This window comes from Capricornis sumatraensis, chromosome 10 (assembly GCF_032405125.1).
Source record: "Capricornis sumatraensis isolate serow.1 chromosome 10, serow.2, whole genome shotgun sequence".
Taxonomy (NCBI): Eukaryota; Metazoa; Chordata; class Mammalia; order Artiodactyla; family Bovidae; genus Capricornis; species Capricornis sumatraensis.
The window spans coordinates 97,135,137-97,147,632 of NC_091078.1; the positions used below are offsets into that span (position 1 = coordinate 97,135,137).

General features: G+C 53.2%; 1 protein-coding gene across 1 annotated transcript; it reads right to left on the reverse strand.

Moving 5' to 3' along the window:
* Positions 1-2,366: 2,366 nt before the first annotated feature.
* LOC138087290 (cathelicidin-2) lies at positions 2,367-3,748 on the reverse strand. The gene is made up of 4 exons (XM_068982301.1): positions 3,551-3,748; positions 3,333-3,437; positions 3,118-3,189; positions 2,367-2,531 (listed from the first exon to the last, which is right to left on the reverse strand). Exons 1-4 carry the CDS (start codon positions 3,746-3,748, stop codon positions 2,367-2,369), a joined length of 540 nt encoding a protein of 179 aa, XP_068838402.1.
* Between the last annotated feature and the right edge of the window lie 8,748 nt (positions 3,749-12,496).

The following is a 12,496-nucleotide window of genomic DNA, read 5'->3' on the forward strand; positions in this document are numbered from 1 at the left end:
CTCAAGGCTTCAAAAAGACATCTGGATGTTTTCCCCACAAGGATGGAGTGAAATCAGTTGCTCTGAGAATAACTTTTAGGGTCTCCTTTAAGTGATGTGGGAAGTGTGGAGACACCACTGGCCAGGGCCAGCTACTTAACTTGTAAGATGAAAATACATGTCCCTTAAATCAAAAATTATTAGGAAATTCAAGCTCTCAGAAGTCAGAGAGATTAGGAGAAAGGGAAGGCCTCCACTGGCCATTGCTGCCTTTGAAGATGGAGAAAGATGAGCAAAGGCCTGTTTACAGCCTCTAGGAACTGAGACCAACCCCAGCCAACAGCACGCAAGAGATTCACGGTCTCGATCCTACAAGCACAAAGGACCAAATTCTGCCATCAACCTGAACGAGCTTGAAAGCAGTTTTCCCCTAGAGGTTATTGGAAGGAATTCAGCCTTATCAGCATCTTGACTGGCCCTGTGAACAGAAAGCAGAGACACCCATCATGGCTCCTAGCATCTGACCTACAAAGCTGAACCACCAGGGTGAAATTTATCTTCACATGCCTAAGAGGAAATGCATGTTGGCTCAAGGAAACCTCTCAGAGCAATGATGGCATCATAGAATGGAGTGAGGTCGGGAAGAGGAGCAGTCACCAAACTCAGCCATAAAGACAGCAGGGAAGGACTGCTCCAGTCGCAGGATGCTGCTCAGTTTCGTCAGCAACAGCGGACTCCAGCTGTGTGTTCTAGTACCACGTCTCTTTCCTGCGGTCTTCACTGCCTCAGCGGCACAGGCAGGAGTGGGGTGGCCTGGAGCTTGGGAGGCATCAACCTGTCAGCAGGAACAGCCACCAACTTCAAGCTACCCAGAGTTTAACAACTAGCTCAAAAAAAGAAATCCTGACCATTTAACCTGTAGCTCTGGCAAGCCTGACTCCTCAGGCACAGACACAACACAGCCCCGCTTCTCCCTGTGGCATTCATCCCCGAGTGCTGGATGAAGTAGAGCGATGTAGAGTGAGAAGCGTGAGGTTCCTCTAACCTGCCTGAAATCAGCCCCACCTGCTCACCAAGAGGAGCCAAGCCTGACAGGTAGCAGAGGAAATGCTCCGTGAGTTCCTACCCTCTGGCCCTCTCAGAGAAGGGAACCTGTGTCTTGGTTCAGGTCAGCTCCGAGGCAGACCTGAGACAAGTGTTTCGTGGAAGTATTGTGTTGGCCAAAAAGTTGTTCAAGATTTCGGGTAAGATATTACTTTTTGGCTAACGCAGTGTTTCATTTGGGAGATGATTCCAGAAAGCACCAGCAGGAGTGTAGAAAGGGGAGACAGGGCAGGACCTGAGTCAAACAGGATGTGTTTCAATGAAGAGGTTACAAAAATGGGAGACAGGGGCTCAACCCAGCTGTGGACATCAGGCAGTGGTGTGACATGTCTGGCAACGGGCCACCCAAGGCTTGAGGAAGAGGAGGTGTTTTTCCACCAAGTCTCTGCAATGGTTGAATGAAGTTGCTTCCTGGATCAAACAGCCCTCCAGCCCCAAACCAGTGCTTCCAGTCTGCCCCAGAGCAAAGATTGGCTAGAGGATAAGGAGTGGGTGGGGCGTGGACAGTGTCTGAAACACCCAGGCAAACAGTGATGTGACCTGTGTGTCACTCTGTGTGTGTCTCTCACCCTCATGCAGAACTCTTCACCCCAAAGAGCAGGATGCTTGTATTTAATGGTGCAAATTTTTGTGTCATGTGATCCCTAAACATAAGCCCACTGCTTCAATCTGGGACCCAGCTGAAGAAATGGTAGTGTGTCTCAAAACCACAGGAAAAGCCAGGAGGGGCAGGCTATTCCAGAATTAAGATTGTCCAGGGCAAGAGGAACATTTTGGGCATTGTACTCGCATGCTCAACCCTGAGACTGAACTGTGACTCTGTGAGTGTTTAACAGGGTGAGAAGCCTGGCCCCTCGTGGACTGTCAGCTCCACGTGACCAGGAGCAGCATTTCCACCAGCACTGCACACACAGCAGGTCTCCGTACGTCCTACTGGGTGTTGGAGGAGGAGGGCAGGGGCGGGTGAAGGGCTCCGGAGGGACCTGAGGGTGGGGACGCTGTCCTGGAGCTCCAGGGGCTGCTGCCTCCCCTGCCCCCCGCCCCCGTGCCCTCCTGGAAGGAACAGGGACCTCATGCTTCTCTGTGTTCACAGGAGTGATCACAGACACACACATACAAAGACACTCCTAACGGTCATGGTAATTTGGAAGAGGGGAGACAGTTGAAATTGAAAGCTGGAGGAAGTTGTTTCCACAAGATTTTATTTTTTGGATGCTGACTCAGGCCAAATGAGATCCCAAGAGGTCTTCCCTGGGCTTGTCAGGGAGTTATCTGCCTATTGTTCACCGTCTACCAGGAAATGGTCCTATGGGTGGACGGAAAGGTGGCCTGAATGGTGGCCGGATCGGTGGCCGGAACGGTGGGCGGAACGGTGGGCGGAACGGTGGATTGAATGGCGGCCGGATTGGTGGACGACGGATTGGTGGACGAAATCTGACACTCTGAAGCTGTGAACCAATAAAAACAGGTTTCTAGTGAGACCCGGGGGAAGGTCAAGACAAGATGCAACCCTTCACGTCTGCCAGCCCGTTCCTAGTAGACTCCAGGAATCTTGTAGACCCAGATCACCCTCTAGCTGTGACCCTTGGAGCATATGGTTAAATCTCCATATCACAGACAGAGATGAAACTGAGGCACACAGATGATAAGGGACTTCCCAGGGTCACAAACCCATCCCAAGAAAGCAGGGCATGAAAGATCATTACTGAGTCAGTGCCTCTCAAGCTTCTGCACAGTCAGAATCCCCTGCAGGCCTTGTGAAAATACAAACAGCTGGACCTCACCCCAGAGTCAGATTCAGTTGGTTTGAGTGGTGCTGAGAATCTGCCTTCCCGTCCCCGGGTGGGGACCCCATTAGAGAACCACTGCTTTAAGGGATGCACAGCCAGGGCTGGAGACCTGGGGCTCAGGGAAGCTGGGCCTGGTGGGAGGGTCTTTCTCTGCCCTCGATGGGGCAGTGGGGCCATTGGTCCAAAGGATCGTTCACATACTTACCCCGCCCAGTACCCCCTGAGTCCAGAAGGGGCCACTCACCTCATTACAGTTTATGTCAAACTGGTCATTGGACGGATCCAAGGTGACTGTCCCCACACACTGTTTCACCAGCTGCAAGGGGAGGCTCAAGGTCAAAGGAACCCCCTGGGCCATAACCTCCCGGCCTCCTCCCAGGAGTTGGAAATCATCCCCAAGCCCGCTGTCCAACCCCGGGGAAGCATCTGACATTCCCTTCCCCCACACCCCAGCCTCACCCCATTCTCCTTGAAGTCACATTCCTCCGGGGGCTGCTGGGTGGTCCTGGGGCACACGGTCTCTTTCACCGTGAAGCTCACGGGCTTTCTGGTGCCTGGGTCGACCTGGTCACGGGTCAAAGTAGGGGAAACCGGGTTTGGGCTCTTTCTTCTTCCTCTGATCTGTCTCCCTTCCCCCCAACTAGCTGGCCCCCTCCCCAGATCCCTTCGTAACTCACATCATTGGGTGCAGGGTCTAGCTCCAGGAGGCGGTAGAGATTAGCTTCTGAGGACCGCTCGTTGAGCTGACCCACGGCACGAAGCACGGCCTCCCTGTAGCTGAGGGCCTGGGCGCTGGCCGAGGGCACCACTAGTCCCAGCAGCAGGAGCCACAGTGACCAGCGCCCCAGCGAGAGGCTGGCTCCCTGGGTCTCCATGGTCCCAGTCCTCATCCTCCCAGCCTGAGGAACCCTCCTTTTATGCTCAGCCTGGGCCTGATGCAATCGATCAACCAGGAGTCTTCCTCACCCGCCCCATCCCTGCCCTCCTCCCAGCATGTGAGAAGGACTTGCCTCAGCCCCTGCTGTGGCCTCACAGGACTGCTGGGCAGTGGGCAGGGACGACCCTATGCAAGGTGAAGAAATGGTTTCCCCATCTCCTGAGTGTTTTGGCCTGTCCATAGGAAGTGTCACAGGCAGGCTTGCTCAAGGGGGTTGTGTCCTCCAGGAGAGGAGGTGCCAGGCACTGTCCGCATCCCCTCTGACTCTACACCATGGGCCCCTCAGGATCCAGAGTAAAGGAGTGTATTCACGTCTCAATCGCCAGCTCTTGGCCCTGTCTGGCACCTAATAGGCACTCAGTTACCACTTCAAGATGGTAAGACCATCAACTCCTGCTGTAGACTTACATTTCCAGCCCATCCCTAGGCAGACATCAGTCCTACACCATCCTGTCCTCTGGGCTGAGACCTCAGCCAGTCAGGGCTTGGCTCCCTTGGTGCCCTCTCCTAGATTCATCTCCACTACTTTCTCACTGAAAAAGTTCTCCTTCACAGCAACCCTCCCCCTGTCCCTGCAAGACATGGCGCGTTCCACTGATCCCTCTTGAACCAAGCATGGGAAGGGTCATCTGCACTGTGACCCCAATTCAGTGCCCTCTCTACACTCAAGGCCACTGCAGGCTGCCCAGGCCTCACTGGATCCATATTCACATTTAAGCCGTGTCTTCATCTCCATAGACTCCGGGGACCCCCTGTCCTCCTGAACTTGCCCCTGACCAATTCTCCCCATCCCTGCTCTCCTGGGGCCCCGCCTCCTCCCTGGGGGCTCCTGCTGACTCTCCTCCAAGGAGTCTCCTCTTAGGAGGCAGGGCTGGCTCAGGAGCATCCGGGCTGCTTCTCCTCCCTGTCCTCACACGTTCCTGGGGACGGCCCTTCTCAAGACGCCAGTTCTCCTGAACACGCATCACTGCTCTGTCTCTGGGTTCAAGACTCCCATGAAGGCCCTGGTGGTCCGCACTGGGCTGTTGGCTGGGTGCTGCCGCAGGAGCCCGGAGCTGGAAGCCTGGGAGCCTCCTGCTCCTTCTTCCTCCTGAGGACACTCCCCTGACCTCCCTCCACCCCTGCCCTGGGCCTACCCCCGTCTTCTCTCCTCTCAGTGCAGCCACAACCTCCACACTCCACCTCCCCTGATTTCCTGGCTCTCCTCTGACCACTGTCCACTCTCCACACCATTTTCTGGAAGTCCCAACACACCACCAGTTTGACCTTTTCAAGTCCTGTCTTCAGCCGTCCACACTCCCCGCACCAGGCATCAGGGCCAAGGCTGCTACTTTCCGTTTTCCTCACTCCCAGCCCTGTGGGCCTCAGGTGTCAGGCTGCCGCTTACATCTCAACCACCCAGGCCCCTCTGAGCCTCCTGCTCTCCTCCCATCTCTGCCTCTGATCCCTCTGTGTGCCCTCACCTCCACCTTGGGAAACCTTCCCTGACCTCCAGCTAGACTCATCATCTCCTCCTCTTCACCCACACAGCCTGCAGGACTTCCCTTCTGATTGGACCTCAGTATCTCCCTGTCCAGTGCTCTGGCTGAGAAAGCAGGCTGAGGAGGCCAGTGCTGGGAGAGCACAGCTGGGAAAGATAATGAACCAAAATGATGAAGATGTCTGAAAGTGATGAAGCAAATTTTCATCCATCTTCCCTTTCACCTGGTCCTGTGACTTGAGGCCTGTAATATTTCTTGGATTCGGTTGCCTTATGGGACTCTTGGGGACTGGGCCAAAGCCCCTCAGCTGGGTCTTATGGTGCTGGTTACACGTCAGCCTTGGAGAAGGAAGGAGAAGTGGGCCTCTGTGCAACCTGGTTTCACAGTCCAGGTATTGCCCCAGCGACCTCTTGGTCAAACTGTATCCTTTTTCCAACTCAACCGAGGAAAAGGAATGTCCGCAGTAGAAACAACTGGTAGTCCACATGGTTGCTGGCCATTAGGTAAGCCTGAAACCCGCCCTGTGCTTATCTGCCTCTGGGTTTGGGCATTTGCTCAAACGTCAAACTGAAGTTCCCTCCCCCATCCTCCCTGGATCCCTTGGAGGCTCCGCGTCTGGGTCCTCAGGCTGCCCCTCCTGTGTTGGTGGTGAACCTTCCCTTCCTCCAGCAACCAGCTTTTCTGTTTAGTGCTCACAGCCTGTCAGAGCTGAGGTCTTCTCAGGAAAGACACCACATCCTCATCCCCAGGCGCGTGGTCCCTGACTCCATATCTGGTCCTTGAGAAACCGACATGCAGCCTTCCCCCCAGCTCACTCAGGAACGAGCCGGGATCCTGCACGGCCCCCTCCTTTGCTCCTCTCACCCTTCCTTCCTGTCCAGACCCTCCACGGGAAAGAGAACTGAACCCCAGGCTGCCATGCCCCCGACTGTGGGGACACCCACCAGCTCTCTGACCAGCTGAAGAGTCAATGAGACCCACATGTGGTATCATTCCAAGAAGGACCCCCATGTGCTGCAAACAGGAGGCAGGTCAAGCCATCTGGAGCCCAACTGCCAGGAGGATGGAGTAAGAGAGGGCACTTCACACAGGCACACACACCCTTCCACTTCCAGGTCCCTGGTACTCGGGTGATCCTGTCCTACATCCTGGATTTTCCTTGCTCAATCCATTTGCACAGAGATGTCCTGGGAAGGCAGAAACTGCCCTTCAGATGCTCTAGTCAGGTCCACTTTGTAAAGTGACTAGAGCAGGCACCAACCCCTGAGCAGAAGGACAGATTGCTGATCAGAACACACTTTCCCCAGCCCTACCACTCACGTAAGCCCAACAGACTCGGGTGGCGATGTCTACATCACCAGGGAAGACCTACATTTCTTATTTCCAAAAAGAATTTAGTAGATTTTAAAGACAACTTTCTGGCCTCTGATTACCAGCTGAGAACCACTGATCATGTCTCCAGCAAAAAAAAACTGCCTCTCTATGTGTTTCTTTCCTATCTGAAATTACCTTCTCGATCAAAGTGAAGTGAAAGTAGCTAAGCCACGTGCAACTCTTTGCGATCCCATGGACTGTAGCCCACCAGGCTCCTCTGTCCGTGGAATTCTCCAGGCAAGAATACTGGAGTGGTTTGCCATTCCCTTCTCCAGGGGATCTTCCCAACCCACAGGTCAAACTCAGGTCTCCCACATTTCAGGCAGATTCTTTACTGTCTAAGCCACCAGGGAAGCCCCATCTTGTTTAAACCAACAGACAAACGAAGAGCCTAGGAAGCTAGGATTGCAGGTAGGTGGTGGGGGGTTGGAGACTGGGAGGGCTGAGGGGTGGCAGAACCCATGGCGGGTGGAGCTGAGCTGGTGGGAGCCATGCTGTGATGGTGTGAAACCCAAGCTATGAGGACATCAGTGAGATCCTCCCTGCTATCCCTGAAACAGATGACCCTCTCCATTCTCCTGGGAGATCCTGCCCTGATGGTCACCTGTGCACCCTTGGGCAACCTTGTTGAAAGAGTTTTCTTCCAAGTAATTTGCCAGTGGCAGCAGCTCTGACTGAGGATCCCAGGTCCATCCTGTCACCAAAGCAACAACCCTAACACTAATCCTTAGGATGGTCATGATGACAACACTGGAGCCTGGGGCCTCTTGTGTCCTGCCCCCACCTCACAGCCTCCCATGGCTGTGTTGTCTACGGAGTCTGGAGACATAAGTCCAGGGATGTGACCTGGGTGTATGGTCCTTCAGGGTACAATAGTCTCCCACGCATCCACCCACTCTGAGCTCACAGCATTCTTGTCAGGAGGCAGGGCACGACACCATCAGTCTCACAAGACCAGAGAGGAAATTGAGGCCCAGGGTCGGGTGGAGTGTGGCCCTGGGAGGGAGCTCTTGGCCAAGTCAGGGTGCATGGTGGCACCCAGAGCTCTGGTTCCTGTGCGAGTTTCCTGGGGCCCACTGGGGCCTCCCTGTCTCTCAGACTAGCTCCCTGGTTCCCTGTACGACCCCAGCAACCATCATCCTGACCTGCCCTGCCTCTCTCCTGCAGCCCGGTGCTTTTGAAGACAGTTCAAACGCTGAGCATCAGTTCAAAAGCACTCTGTGCAGGGAAGGGCTGGTGGGGGGTCCCCTTCTGACTCGTGTTGCCACTCTCTTCCTTCCCTTCCTGGACTCTCCCCTGCCCTCTGACTGCTCAAGCCTGGGGGCAAGGACTCGGGGATTTTCTGGGCAAGTTCACAGGGAAATAAGTTTTCTCAGAACGACTTCCATAGACTCCTTCATGTGTTGTGGGAGGTGTGGAGTCACCACTGCCCAGAACCAGCTATACCACTAGCAAATTGAAATTGCAGCCTCCCAGCTCCAAAAGGTATATAGAATTTCAAGACCTCAGGGATATATAGAGCATTAAACCAGGTACCCAGCCCTTCTGAGCACAGGGGCCTGTGTGACCTCCCTGATGACACACCCATGATGCTGGCCCTGTCCCCAGCCCCCAAAACACAGTGATGGCAAGAAGGACACCAAGTACCTGCTTCTGGAGTTCCTCAGATAGTAGAGGTTTTAATTCCCTGGGAAATACAACAGGCACGTGTCGTTTAGATTTACTGGTTCTCTAAAGTCTTCTCTAAGAAGTAAAGAAGGGGACGTTCCCCGGAGTCAGCTAGTTAGGAATCTGCTTGCCAGTGCAGGAGACACAAGTTCAATGCCTGGTCAGGGAAGATCCCGAATGCCGAGACGCAACTAAGCCCATGCGACGCAACTACTGCAGCCCCGGTGCCCTGGAGCCTGTGATCCGCATCAAGAGAAACGACACCACGCACCGCAACTAGACCGTAGCCCCCACTCGCCGCACCTAGACAGAGCCAGCACACAGCAACTAAGACCCAGTGCAGCCAAAAGCGAAAAGAAAAACCTCTTCCTGTGTAAAGAACATAAAGTGATTTCTGTTAAAAAAAAAAAAAAAAGACAGAGAGAGAGGGAGTGAGAAAGAAAAAAAGTAGGGCTCTGAACACACCAATACAGAAGAGCAGTGCCTTTGCAACTCCCATTGTCCAGAAGGGCAACCAGGCCCCAGGAGAGCAAGAGAGAGGGGAGCTTAGCAAGGCCAGGGGGTGGCCGTGGCAAGCCTAGGGCTGGACTCCCAGATCAGTGCTCTTTCCACTCCCCGCAGCATCGCCAGCCGTCCACCCCTGGCGGCATCTGGAGCTCGTGACTAGGCCCCTGTCTTCCTGTCCAGCCCAGCACCCTCCACCCCACCCGCCTGCACAAGCCCAGGAGGTCCCGCATCGCAAGCTGCTTCCTTGGCTGGGACAGCCTCCCCTCCTGACCAGCGGCACAGCCCACACATCCACATTTAACTTAGCTGATCCATCCATGAAGGGCTAGGCATTTTCAGGACGGTGGTGGACCAAAACCCCCCCGGGAGCGCTGACACAGACGCCGCGTCTGAGAGAGCTGCATCTAGAATGTGACCAGCCACGTTTTCCTCTAGATGTTTCCCTCCAAATGCCCCATTTTCCTGTGTTCGGGGAAAGGACCATTTTGTTGAGATTTTCATTTTTCACCCTCCCCGTGATAGGCGTGTTGCTCTTTGAGGCTCTGAACATCCACTGATGCCCAGTAACAAGCCAGTGACGCCTCTTGAATGGGCTGCAGCGTCAGGCTTGTGCTGTGTCCGTGTCTGCAGGAGGACCGTCGCCTGCTATCGGCTTCCTTCTGCCCCGGGCCCCAGGCTGTGTGGTTCTCAGTCCCCCCACACGTGTCACTGGAAAGGCTCCTAGGGCAGATCGGCCTGAGCGGGCGGCAGTCTGCACAACCCGCGAGTTGCTTTCTTGAAGCTCTTCTGCATCCCCAGCTCTCCCGCTGATGTGAGTGCCTTCCTAAACTTCCACTCTTGTCTCCTAAGCTGCTTTACTGCCACCTTGTGGCCGAGCGGGGGAAGATCCCCCGGAGAAGGAAATGGCAACCCACTCCGGTATTCTGGCCTGGAGAAACCCGTGGACAGAGGAGCCTGGCGGGCTACAGTCCATGGGGTCGCAAAGAGGCGGACACGACTGAAGCAACCTGGCACGCGTGTGGCCAAGCCGAGCAGGAGAGCCTGGAGGGCTCCCACTGGGCATTTGTACCAATGTCACTGTCCTAACTGGGCTTTCCCCAATGTCAGCACCCCTCACAGTAAGGGTTATACAATATATTAACTGGAGGATAATTGCTTTACAATATTGTGATGGGTTTTGCCATACATCAGTATGAAGCGGCCATAGGTATACATGGGTCCCCTCTATCCTGAACCTCCCCTCCCACCTCCATTCCCACCCTATCCCTCCAGGTTGTCACAGAGCACTGACTTTGGGTGCCCTGCATCATACATTTTTATTAACTGCATTCTAGTTGGATTCAGTCACTATTTCCTTTTTTTTGGCCACACGGAATGGCTACGGAGCTTCCCCAACCTAGGATCAAACCAGTGCCCACTACATTCGAAGGGCAGAGTGTTAACCATTGTACCATCAGGGAAATCCTGAAAGGGAACATTTGTGACCTAAAAAAGACATCCTATAGTACCATCTCAGCCTAAAGAGGAGTCATCAGGGATGTCATCAGGACCACGTGGGGCCACAGCCCCATGGAGTGTGGCTTTGTTTACTACGAAGAGAAAAAGGGACCAGCTTTTAAAAGGCATTTCATGTTCAGCACAGAGGTAGTCCTAGTACCAGGAGCATCAAGGTCTTTACTTCATCAGTTCAGTTCAGTCACTCAGTCGCATCTGACTCTTTGCGACCCCATGGACTGCAGCAGACCAGGCTTCCCTGTCCATCACCGATTTCCGGAGCCTGCTCAAACTCATATCCATCAAGTAGGTGATGCCATCCAACCATCTCATCCTCTGTCGCCCCCTTTTCCTTCTGCCTTCAATCCCTTTCTCCTCCTGCCTTTACTTTATAAAAGGGAGCAATTTCACACTGATGCTTGACGGATTCCGTTTTGTGGAATGCACTCATGGTTTCAAGAAACTTCACTCAGCGAAAAAGCCTCTGAGTATTGCTGTTATTGTTCAGTCACACCTGCACTATTGATAACACAGAAGGCAGAGCAATTAGATGGAAACTTTTGGCTTCCCAACCAACAAGCATCATCTACACATTAAATCACTAGACAATGTTGTCAGTCTATTGTGGCAAGTCCCTTCCACTGTATGTTGATATATTATTGAATACAGATGCACTGATGACAGATGAATTCTGTCTGTAAACCCTACCACAATCACATAAAAGTATTTTAAACAGAAGTAAAAATAGCTGAAAGTGGACATATAACAGAATCATAAAAAAAAGAAAATCCAAAGGGGAACTCTGTGGCCGACCAGTGGTTAGGACTTGGTGCTCTCAATGCCAGAGTCTCGGGTTCAATCCCTGTTTGGAGAACTAACATCTTGCAAGCTAGGATCCTAAAACAAAATCTAAAGAAGGCAGAAAAGTAAGAGAGAATAAGGTACTATCTGAAAGAAGAAAAGAATTTTGAGATATGAGATTAAACTCCAAATGTGTCAATGATTATGTAATACAAGTGGTCCTGTGTTACCCAGAGTTTCTAGTTTCTGTATCTGATGTTTTCACATCTCACTGCTCCACCCAGGGTTAGTAGATGCCTGGAGACCACACACTCTCTCCCTCAGTCCGCCTCTCACATGCAAACTGACCAGCACCCCCATCCCACCCTTTCTATCACTGAGACTCTAAATCTCTGTCCTAGTAACCCCAGGGCCAGGTACCAACAAATTGGGGAGCCCCACAACCACACCAGCCCTTGAAATTATTCGAGCTAATCCATCCTCAACCTGGTCTCACCCTCCCGCCTTGCCCATTCCTTCCCCGAGAACATCACACGGGCTGTGACTGTCCTCTCCTGTGGGCCAGCACGACCTGCTCCTCCTCCCCCGGGGACTGTGAGTAACAGACTCACTCTGCACCAGCGATGGGCTCCCCACCTAGTGATTGGACCACAGGTGAATAAAGCCAAACACTGGGGACATAGAAAATGCTGGGAGACAGAGACACAGGGAGAGTGGGAGAGAGAAGGAGGGAAAAAGAAAGAGAGAAACAAACACTTTAGGCAAAATGTAGGTGATCCTGGAAATGGAGAATTTGAGAGTTCATGCACTATTTTTGCATGCCTGCCTTGAGCACTGAACTGAGTGTTACTTCTAATCCTACCACTCCAGTCTCTGAGCTTTTTCCTGAGTAATTTTCTCCCCAGAACGCCTTCTTTCTCTCCTGCTGGGCTTAGGCCCAGTCCATTGCAGGAGAACTGACGACTCAAGCTTGTCACGGAGAGATGCTCTGTGCCATTCATGAAACAGTCTGTCACTTGTCTTCTCAGGGGTGAGAGGTCAAAAGGTCAAGCAGCAGACTCTCTCCCCAATCACGGTAGAAGGCATTGACAAGGCCTGCACGCCTCCCTGCCTGGGACCAGTTCTGTCTCCTTCTCAAGGGCTGAGACGGACACATCGTTGGCATCATTTCCTGTCTGCTATCAGAGGTCACATATGCAAGCTGAGTGCTTCCTCCATGCCAAGGGACATCTGGTCAACACTGATATAAAACATGAAAGGGCAAGATAGGCCTGAGGCTACAGGTGGGTTACCATGGAAGCAGGATGGGCAATCATGGGAGGGAGTTGAAAACATGTGACCTGCACAGACGCCGTGTCATC

Excerpts from the sequence above, each read along its gene's own strand:
- LOC138087290 (XM_068982301.1), bottom strand. The coding sequence starts at position 3,748 with ATGGAGACCCAGGGAGCCAGCCTCTCGCTGGGGCGCTGGTCACTGTGG. Across the intron at positions 3,438-3,550 it reads TAGACCCTGCACCCAATGAT|GTCGACCCAGGCACCAGAAA; the intron begins GTGAGTTACGAA and ends ACCCGTGACCAG. Across the intron at positions 3,190-3,332 it reads GTGACTTCAAGGAGAATGGG|CTGGTGAAACAGTGTGTGGG; the intron begins GTGAGGCTGGGG and ends CTCCCCTTGCAG.